The sequence below is a fragment of the Sus scrofa genome, chromosome 13 (assembly GCF_054392235.1).
Source record: "Sus scrofa isolate SSC_HxYL_T2T_F1_AM1 chromosome 13, Sscrofa_HxYL_maternal_Yorkshire_Landrace_v2.0, whole genome shotgun sequence".
In the NCBI taxonomy this organism is placed as follows: Eukaryota; Metazoa; Chordata; class Mammalia; order Artiodactyla; family Suidae; genus Sus; species Sus scrofa.
Window position 1 is genome coordinate 50,823,764 of NC_139395.1, and position 11,155 is coordinate 50,834,918.

Sequence of the window (11,155 nt, forward strand, 5' to 3'; positions counted from 1 at the left end):
ATCTCCACTTAGATATCTACAAAGCATTGCATTAAATATAGCCAAAATGGAACTCTTTATCCCCACCTCCTGAAAAATGTTGACTTCCACATTCACCATCTCAGTGTTTCACTGTTTCTTCAGTTGTCTACATCTACATCAAGATCTATCAACAAATCCATTTCTCAAATGTCTTGAATGCCTCCATTCCTACTGCCACTACTTAATGCAAGTCTCACCTGGACCAGCACATCTTCTAAAGCCAATTCACTGCTTCCAGCCTTGTTCTGCGATCTTTCAGAGTTGCCCACCTGTCACCTTTTAAAATATCATGAAGACAATCAATACTAAGGGTACTCAGCACTTCGCTTGTTATTATCAATTAGTTAACTCGAACAGTAGTTAAACCTATGCTTTAAGCTCTCATGCTTTCCCTTCGGTGATGAAACGGAATCTAAACCAACCACAGCCTGTAAGGCCATGCTTAATCAAGCTCCCACTTCATATCTAACTTCATGCTCACACCTCTCTCCCCCTCTTTAGGCATTTCAAGCTACATGCTTTCTTTCAGCTTCTCAGACATGCCATCATTGGGCCATCAAACTTGCTGTCCCTCAACATATTCTATCTCAACTCAAATGTCACTTCAGAGAGGCCTCCCCCTTAAGCCTCCTGTCAACTTACTCCATTTGAAGCAGGAATTAAGTCTGCACTTATTTCGTCTGCTCTGTGTTTCCCACACTAGAAAGTAAGCCCCATGAGAAGAGGGACTTTATTTGCCAATTGTCTCTAGCACATGGTAGATGCCCAATAAGCATTTATTGATTAAATACTGCTGAGTAAAGAACCCCGGGGTAGGAATATAATCCCATTTTACAGATGAGTAAACTAGGATAGAATGACATAACTCACTCATTGAATAGCAAAGATGTGAACACAAGCTACTCCAGGGCCTATGTTCTGCACTACAGTCCCTGACATATAGAGTGAGACAGCTAAATGTCCAACGAAATCAGGACTCTAGGAAAAGCCCTAAGAAAGAATTCTTGCAGCAGCAGTCCAGAGAGGCAAAAGTCATGGGTCACGTCCACAGGGAAACTATCACCTAATGAGACCACCCTGATCTCCCCCACTGCAGTCTTAGGTGGAGGTCTGACAGAATGACTCTGCCATTTCACTAGCCATAAAATCTAGGAAGTTACAAAATTTGAGTGAGTCCTTGCATGTATCTGTATAATGCAAACATCACCTACCTACCTCAGTGTGTAGGTGATAACACATAAAAGACATAATGTTTAACACAAGCCTGAGTGATCCATAGACTGTCTTTATTATCTTTACCCTTAAATTTGTGTTATAATTGCCTCTTCCCTTATCTTTGAAGATCACTACAACATATTACTACATCCCCACTTCCTGGCAAACAGGGTTAAATTAATACTTATATATGGATAAAAAATGCTTTTACCTGAACACTTTGGTTTCAAATATTGCTAAACACAAAGTAGAATTATCTGTATTATTCATTTTCTCATAAATATTTCAGTGCATATTACATGTGGCGACTGTTCAAAGCACTAGGGTAAAAAAAGAGTCCCTAACCTCATGGAGCTTCCACTCTAGTGTAAGAATGAGAGTTACCAGCATTCAGATGGGGTTAAAGCCAAAAGGCAGTGTATTAAGCAATGACTTAAGAAGTAAAATCGGTCAAGACAGCACTGAAGTCCATGATTTTAAAAATTACCTAGCAAATCTACATTCTGTAGCTCACCTTTGTTGGTTATGGTTTTATAAATACCCTGATAATTATATATGGTAGCAAATAAGATGCACTGTATTACAGACCCATGGGACAAACAGGTTTTAAGATAAAAATTAATTCAAGAGCACTGATACCATATGCATACTACTGAAATAAATACAATGTGATTTATTTATAAATGAGAACAAGAAAACACAATGAACAGTATTTCGGAAGTTCAAAAAGGTGACACTAACAGTACTCAATACATAGCCTTTTATTTTTCTTCAAATTTGGAGCCTTTTGTATTTTAATCATATAAAGATGAGAAGTCAGTTTTGTAACCTAAAAATATTTACTTATTAAAACTATATTAATACTTTCATAAATGATACAAAGATGAGACAAAAATGTGCATTTATAGAACTGCATTATCAGTCATGCCAGATCCCCGTGGAGGGAATTCCCAGCAAGACCTCATTCATCTGTGAGGACACAGAGCAATCCTTGTTGAGACATACACATTCATCTAACTTGTCCAGCGTGGTCATCACTCCATTTCTTGATGGTTTCCTTCTGCTAGAAATGTGCATGTCTAGTTGTCTGCTTCTTAGAGCAGACATTTACCTAAAGAAAATGTTATAATAGTTACTCTTATTAGTTTGGGCCTGTATGAAAAAAACAGTCATTATATGTGACAAAACCTTCTTTGAAAGACATTTTGATTCAAATTCAAATTTCAAGGGTTAAATAGAATTATTTTTTCAAATAAGATGTCCGAGTAATTACAAAATGTTGTTACTTCTGTTTTCCTAAACAAAACCTTCCTAAGAAGCCATTTTCAAAATGAAATCCCTGCAAAAAATAATTGCAGACTTCAGGTTACCTTCCTCATCCACCGGCCATTGGAGGAGGATTAGGGCCACGGAGATGATTAATTCGACCCATTCTTCTAGGGGGGTTTCCTGGTGGCCTAAGATAAGAAAAGTTAATTTCTACTGTTTAGTAGGCATTGCTTCAATTGGTTCCTTTTAAACACTCAAATAGACCCTTTTTTTTAATTTAAAGTTGGAACTACCATTTAAGTCATGAATCAAAAAATCAAATACTGAAAGAGATCAGACACATAATGCACATGAGAAAAGTCGGAGTTCCCGTCGTGGCGCAGTGGTTAACGAATCCGACTACGAACCATGAGGTTGCGGGTTCGGTCCCTGCCCTTGCTCAGTGGGTTAACGTTGCTGTGAGCTGTGGTGTAGGTTGCAGACGTGGCTCGGATCCCGCGTTGCTGTGGCTCTGGCGTAGGCCGGTGGCTACAGCTCCGATTCGACCCCTAGCCTGGGAATCTCCATATGTCGCGGGAGCGGCCCAAGAAATAGCAACAACAACAACAACAACAAAAGACAAAAGACAAAAGAAAAAAAAAAAAAAAAGTAAGTCAAGCAAGAATTATAATCAACTGAACATCACCTCCTGTAAATGCTCAAGTGAAACCCAACTCCAGCTGATTTTTGCCATATGGAAACACAAGCCCCACACAGTGCTGCTGGATCTTCTGAGATTTTCATTAGCAGCTAGAAATCCAGAGTCGAAAGTGAAATCTCTAGATTTTTAATGTGGGACATCAGTTTTCATCCTCTAAACTTTTCCCATAGGATACTTGATATACATTTTAGCTTTGTCAGATTAACTCTGACAAAGCTATCCAATCAGAGGCAACCTGAATTAATTTACAGTAATATATCAATTTCGTGAAACAGAATTTAAGCCTTTAATGTCCACAAGCCTAACTATGTCTGTCTGCCTGCCTGTCTATCTATCTACCTATCTTCACTTTAATTACACAGAGGGTAAAAACATCTTTATCAATGTGAAAAGCTATACCCTCTTCCATCATCGTATCTGGAATCAGATGAGCCTCCATAGCCTCTTCTCTTTTTCACATCTTGCTGAAGCAGAGTTCTGAAACTGAAACAAGGGGCAGAAAACAACAGAAGTTCCACTTTCAACATTATAAAACATATTTCCATGGTTTCAACTATCATCTCTGTGATAGGGTGACTTAGTTCCAAACCCACATTTCCTGAAGCCAGCTGGACAACACTATCTAGCACAAGTACGAATCTGAACAGAGTGTGCTATGCTGGGGGCCAAAGCCACATCCCTTGAATTTCTCATGTGCTGTGATTCCTCTACACTGAGTTAAGGAGTGACTCTAAAACCAGAGTCATCTCCAACTTCCTTCCTCTGCTCTCTATCAGTTGTCAAGGCACAGAGTCTGCTTTTATAGTACTGCATGTCCACTTCCCCTGCCAATAGCCTAGCTAATGTCACCTTGGGGAAGGAGGGGCTGGGGTGGTAGGCCCAGAGGAACAGGGCCTTCTGGGAATCCATTTAAACAGAATTTTATCTGTGGAGGGGGGAATAGATGACATTTTAAATAAATGTGGAATAGAAGAAACTTTTAAGAGATTGAGAAAAAGTTTTCCTGGAGCTCCCATTGAGGCTCAGCGGAAACAAGTCTGACTAGTATCCATGAGGATACAGGTTCGATCCCTGGTCTCCCTTGTGGGTTAAAGGATTCAGCATTGCCATGAGCTGTGGTATAGGTCGCAGACACAACTCAGATTCCTCATTGCTGTGGATGTGGCATAGGCTGGCAGCTACAGCTCTGATTCAACCCCTAGCCTGGAAACCCCCATATGCTGGGAGTGCAGCCCCAAAAAAGACCAAAAACAAAACAAAACAAAACAAAACAAAACAAAAAGAAGTTTTGCAACAAGTAACTTAACTTTGAGCCTCTGTCCCTGGTTGTATTTTTCTATGGAACTACCTCTTCCATTTTACCCCTTCTAATTTATGCTACTTGGAGCTATCATATTAATCTTTCTAAACCACTGCTGCAATGAAATTAAGTATAAAGATTACAGCCTGATTGTCAAATTTCTCTGCCACCTTTCCTGTGTTTCTTCCACCAAGAATAACTTCCTCTGTTGTCTACCTCTCGGTCATGCCCACCCTGAGGCCCCTTACAAAATGAAGCTGTTTACTGATATTACAGTCAGTGAAGGAAGGGACGTCTCTGCAGTTCTTTGCCCAGGAGACACTCAAATGTATATTCAAATTTTGGATGAGCATGACTTGTTAGTAGCTGTTAAACAAGTTTCATAAAACAAAAAGCATATGAAAGACCAAAAAATGAACTGAACTAAGAACTGCTTGAACTTATGGTCAAGTTTGAATTTTTGTCTCCTCTGAATCAATGCCAACCTTTCATTTAAAAAAAAAAAGTTTATGACTTGGGAGCTTTTAAAAATTGAGAGCTGATGAGCTCTTGTCATGGCTTAGCGGTAAGGAACCTGACTAGGATCCATGAGAATGCAGGTTTGATCTCTTGCTCCACTCAGTGAGTTAAGGATCCAGTGTTGCCATGAGCTGTGGTGTAGATCACAAACTAAGCTCGGATCCTGAATTGCTGTGGCTGTGGTATAGGCCGGCAGCTGCAGCTCTGATTCGACCCCTAGCCTGGGAACTTCCATATGCCTAGGGTGCAGCCCTAAAAAGCAAAAAAAAAAAAAGGAGAAAAATAAATTAAAAATCAAGACCTAAATCCCCTTGTTTACTTGTGTATTGTGTAATAAAAGTGGCAAATACACTAAAGGCAGGAAGAGTAGAAAGAAAGTGAGGTCCTGTCATTTAGCAATAGAATGGGCAGGTCTGGCCCCACCATTGCAGACTGAAATAGTTACCACAAGGGCTAAGCCATGGTCAAGCTTACTAACACAAGGGACATATTAATAATTATAAGATGTTTGGAGTTAGCTCTACCACTACATGTCTTCATTGCCCTTAGGAAATCTATTAATTAAAAAAATTTTTAAAAACTGCTTTAGGAAAGCTGAGCTTAGGATACCAACATAATGTACCTAATATACTTCTGTCAGCTTAAATATCAAGGCTAATAAAAGCATTACTATACTTACAACAAAACCACGAATTCAGCTATTCCCCAGAAAAAATCTGTTATAAAGGATAATCTCCATGGGGACTGACTCCTGCTGTCCAACACTTGTCCTACAGACAAGAATAAAGAAACTTCAGTTAGTGCTATAAATCCCTGGCACACGATGTATCACATTTAATCAGTTAAGTAATAATTATAGACTCTCCCTTTTCAACGTGTTCACTGTTCCACAGACAACACGGGAGGTTTGTTAGGTGTACATCCCTTGAAGAAAGGGTTCAGGAAGATAGGTTCTGTGATCTATGTCATTCCTTTAGTATGTCAAATTATGCCTCATATAGTTTGTGATTTTGGTAGGTGACACTTCAAGTATTTTTTCCTTTTTTAATATAGTAAAATATACACGCAATTTTTTTCTACCATTTTTAAGAGTACAGTTCTATGTATTAAGCACATTCACATTGTACAACCATCACCATCAGCCACCTCCAGAACTTTTTTTATCATCCCCAGCTCAAACTGCACCCACTAAACACTAACTCCCCATTTCTCCCAACCCCTAGCCCCCGGCAACCAGTTTACCTTTCTGACTACTCTAGTAACTTTGAACAAGGAATTATACAATGTTTGTATTTTGGTAACTATTACATTTAGCATAATGTCTTTAGGGTTCAGCAATATTGTAGCACATGTCAAAATTTCCTTCCTTTTTAAGGCTGATGAATATTCCATTGCACGTATACACTACATTTGTTTATCCATTCAACTACTGATGGACACTTTGGTTGCTGCCACCCTTTGCCTCCTGTGAACATGCTGCCATGAACACGGTTGTACAAGTATCTGTTTATTCAAGTATTTTGAAGAAACAAATGGGATGAGTAAAGATAAAGAATGCTCCACTTCCCATTTTCCTAAATGTGTTCAGAGCATCTCTTTCACTTGCAAAGTCTCTTGCCTATGTGAAAAGACTATTTAGACATACTCTTAAAATCTTTCCAATCAGTTGTTATCATGTTAAAATTTTTATAAATCAAAGAATCTATGTCCTCTAAGTACTGAAAAGAATTTGGGTTTTTCAGTAAAGTGACCACTACTGGAGTTCCCGCTGAGGCACAGTGGGTTAAAAATCCGACAGCAGAGGCTCTGGTTGCTGCTGAGGAAAGGGTTCAATCCTTGGCCCAGTACAATGGGTTAAAGGATCTGGGGTTGCTGCAGCTGTGGCATGGGTCACAGCTGTGGCTCAGATGCTGTGGGTGTGGCCATAAAATTGAAATAAAATAAAATAACCACTATTTTTCTTTAACAGAGTGCTATTGACCCTAATTACAGACTCCAGCTTTATCTTACAGAAAAATGGATCTAGTTTTCAAATCACTTTAAATAATATAAGCCACAACAGAAAAAGTTATTACTCCAGAATTTCAGCCTTGCAACAGGTCAGAATATTTTGGGAAAAGAACTATCTGTGAAATACCTCTTCTCTCCATTTTCCCAAGGTTTTACCATAATCACCCCCTACCCTCACTCCAACTATGGTTTACTTTTCCTCTTTCCTTGACCAGCTTAACTTTCAGGTATCCACTTAGACCTGAACTTTCACAGAGCTATTGAGAAGAAAAGGCTACACTTAAACACAGAGTGTGTGTGGGTGATAGGCTTGATTCTGCCTCTTACTAGCTCTGCTTTGTTGGATGATGGGACACTTTCCTTCTCTGAGAAAAGTACTTCAAGACTAGCCATCACATGGAGTTCCCATCATGGCTCAGGAGTAAGGAACCTGACTAGTATCCATGAGGATTTGGGTTCAATCCCTGGCCTCGCTCAGTGGGTTAAGGATCCAGGATTGCCATGAGCTGTAGTGTAGGTCACAGACATGGCTTGGATCCCGCATTGCTACAGCTACAGCCCTGATTCAACCGCTAGCCTAGGCATTTCCATATGCCACAGATGCGGACCTAGAATTAAAAAAAAAAAAAAAAAAAAAAAAAAAAAAAAAGACTAGTCATTATAGAGAATTGCTGAAAAAAAAATCATTCGACAGAGAAAGTTTTTTGTCAACTATGAAATGCTAATGCAATTGTAAGAAAATAAATCTAATTCAAACCCCATCAAATTCTTCCTTTGCGATTCTAAAGAACCAATTGCATGTATTTGCACCATTCTGACTTTTCATGCTTTTCTTCCTTGTTTCTGAAGGCAGAAACCTCCCCTTCAAATATTCTCGGAGAGAAATAAGTTGCTTGAACGCAATCGGCATTTCTCAACTATAAAAGTGAGATTAAAAGCCCTAATAGGACCTTTATGTAGACCAAATATGATAATGCATACATAATAAAACACACTACAAATACAAAGAATTATTCAATAAATAATAGAAGTTGTCAGCCTTAACCACAAAAGGTATAACACAGTCTGCAAGTGCCCATAATGAAGATGAAACTTTGATCCTTTTTTTAGTGTCCATCAACCTACTTCTTTAGAAGATTTCTAAGTGGGAGATGAGGAGGAGGAGAAAGCGAGATTTTGAAGAGCAGGGAACTTGCAAAGTGCACTCGGCCAGAAGACCTATTACTATCATCAGAGCCTCTGAAGATAAACAGATGATGCGAAAGAACCAAGACCTGGTTCCAATATGATGAAAGAACTAGTTAAGAGTGCACCAAGACATTTATTTCACCGGAGTCAAAGCGGTGGTCAGGCAGTTCTGACATTGCTCTAACCCAGTCATAGTGTGTCTTTCCTTCCTATTCACTGTCTTTGGGGAGTCACTGAATTAAGCCTCTCTCAGCTTCTCCATTCCGGGAATAATCAACTTGCTCCTACAGTGAGTGGTGCTTCTTCACGTACCCCTTGAAATGAGGGCAGAAGTTACATGCGTGAAAAGCAACCTCTCTTCTGGGGGGAAAAGCATATCCAAAGCTTTTACCCAATTCTCCACACGTTGTAGAAAGAGGCAGCATAGTGGATAACCGCAAGGACAGTGACGTCAGACTACCTGGGTTCGAAACCCGACTGAGCCATTACAATTCCCTTTGTGATCCTGCGCAAGCTACTACTTAATTCGGCTGCGCCTCAGTCTTCACTCCCAAAACAGATAACAAGGTATCACCAGGAGAGGATTGTTATAAAGACTGAGAGAGTGGACAAGCAAACAACGCTAAACCCGTGCCCAAGGCACAGGCTCTACGCAGAGGGTGAACGCTGTCGACTTCACTAGTTAAGAACACCGACACCCGATGGGAAAGACCACTTTCCGTGACCCACAGGCAGACGCTCCAAGAGGACGAGGGCGCTTGGCACCGGGCACTGCCGTTACCCAGGGGATCTCTGCCTCCACCGATAGCTCAGGGACGATACGCTGACGCACCGCAAGCCGAGGCGACATCGCCCCTAGCTCCTCCTAGCCGCAGGGCGTTTCCAGGAAAGCCGCGCTGGGCAGGCAGGTAAAGACGGAGGAAACCCTGGGCCCGGCCTCCCAGGACCAAGGTCACCCACATAGACCCTCCAACTCACCGTTCGAGATGTAAACCATCTTGCCGCTCCCTCTCCTCCCCAGCAACAGCGGTTCCTGGCTCCTCTCAGCTGCCGTATCTCCCTCGGCGCTCCGCCCTCTGACGTCACAGGCCACGACTCCACAACAGGGTGAAGAGGGAGGGAGGTGGACAGAGCCCATTGGCTCTGGGGAGACACGCCCCCGACGGGTGTTTTGGCTGCGTCACTTCCAGCAATGTCCGGATGTGACCTAGGTGACTTAGCCGGCCAACGCGCGCTCCCTGGCTTCTCGGCGCCAGAGTTTAGAGGTCTCCTTGTTGCTTTTGGGAGCGGAGACGTTGCTTTCTAGTCTTTTGAAGGGCCAGGGGTTGGGGAGGCAAGGCCATTCATGAAGTATCTTGGAGAGCCGCTAGCAGGTGGAGGTTCCTGAGGATTTTATGCAATTGAGGATCTATGAGGGTGTGGAGGAAAGTACCTTTAGGACGGAAGCGGTGATCAAACCGATAAGAGCTTTATTGTTAAGCTTTTGGGGATATATAGGCACCCTCTAGCCGGTGTACTTATTCTCTTTAGAACCAGCTTTCCTGCTCTTGATTTCACCAGAAGTGGATGGAGTTTTTATCAGCTTTTGTGAAACATGGAAAATACTGTAGTGTGGGGTAGCTCAACACCTTTCTTTGTTTCTTATTGTGGAGGTGGCAGATGAATGAGAAGGTAGCTGGTGGTCATTGATTACATATGGACCACATACATGTGCTAATGGGTGCTTACTCTGCTCAGCCTCTGGGCTACTTTATGGTTTTTGACAATGACAATCTAATTCCAGACTCATGGCCTTTGTACTTGGCTATTCTTTATGCAAGGAGTCCTGGTTTGTTTTGTTTTATTTTTTCCAATTCTGGAGCCATGTTTCATCTCAGAAAGTACCTAATTGCTTTAACTAAAATGAAATTGAAAATTACATTGCATGGGAGTTCCCATCCTGGCTCAGGGGAAACGAATCTGACTAGCTTCCATGAGGACACAGGTTCAATCCCTGGCCTTGCTCAGTGGGTTAAGGATCCAGCGTTGCTGTGAGCTGTGGCATAGGCCAGCAGCTACAGCTCCTATTCAACCCCTAGCATGGGAAGCTCTGTATGCTATGGTTGTGGCCCTAAAAGGACAAAAGAAAAGAAAGAAAATTATATTTCAGAAATAATTATATTTTGCATTTAACAGTGTATGTTGAGATTGTATGTCTAACACCTAGAATGAACACTTATTTTTGTGTTGACTTTTTCAGTAGTGTTTCCCCCCGCAAAAAGTGTGTAATTGGACAACACCTCAAGGCAGGATAATAGCTCAGGTAGAGTAGGAGCATGGGCTTCAGATGCATTCTTTGATACGGCCATTGATGAATATTTGTGGCTTAAGGGCTCCAGGAAGTATCATCCCCACAGGCCTTGTTTACTATAGGGAGTGTATCTATGCCCTGATGGACAATAATCACTAACCCACTCAATAAATAGAAACAGAATGAGCGGAATGGCAACTCTCAGTCTAAGGAAAAGAGCAAAGAAACCATAAAACTTATGGGGCATTTCCACCTCTAAGATCACCTTTTGGGCAAGGACCAATATAGGTAACTGCACAAGGCCAATGGGAGAAAACCACATCTTTCTGGACCCCACGTTGGTAACCCCCATCTTTAAGGGATAAAAACCCCTACTGGACAATAGAGAGGGGGGACTCTTCTTCCCTCTTCTAGTCTGTCCTGGGAGCTGTTTGCTTTCCTGAAATAAAGCCTTTGCTTGCTTGCTGCCTGTGTGTTTGCAAAGTTCATTCTTTGACTCCATGAACAAGAACCTGGATTCTAACTTTCCGGCATCAATCCTTCATTTGAAATTTTTACAGCACAATCATAGAGGGTTATTTTTGCACAAATATTGGAGTGGGGTCATTCATTTTTCCAAGGACTGTTCTTAACCTAGACCATG

General features: G+C 41.4%; 1 protein-coding gene across 1 annotated transcript; it reads right to left on the reverse strand.

Moving 5' to 3' along the window:
• Window positions 1-1,884: 1,884 nt before the first annotated feature.
• SELENOK (selenoprotein K) lies at window positions 1,885-9,250 on the reverse strand. Its single transcript, NM_001044553.1, is given in 5 exon segments — window positions 1,885-2,347; window positions 2,607-2,693; window positions 3,605-3,688; window positions 5,704-5,794; window positions 9,201-9,250. Coding segments are annotated over 5 exon segments (285 nt in total). The 5' UTR covers window positions 9,220-9,250; the 3' UTR covers window positions 1,885-2,343.
• Between the last annotated feature and the right edge of the window lie 1,905 nt (window positions 9,251-11,155).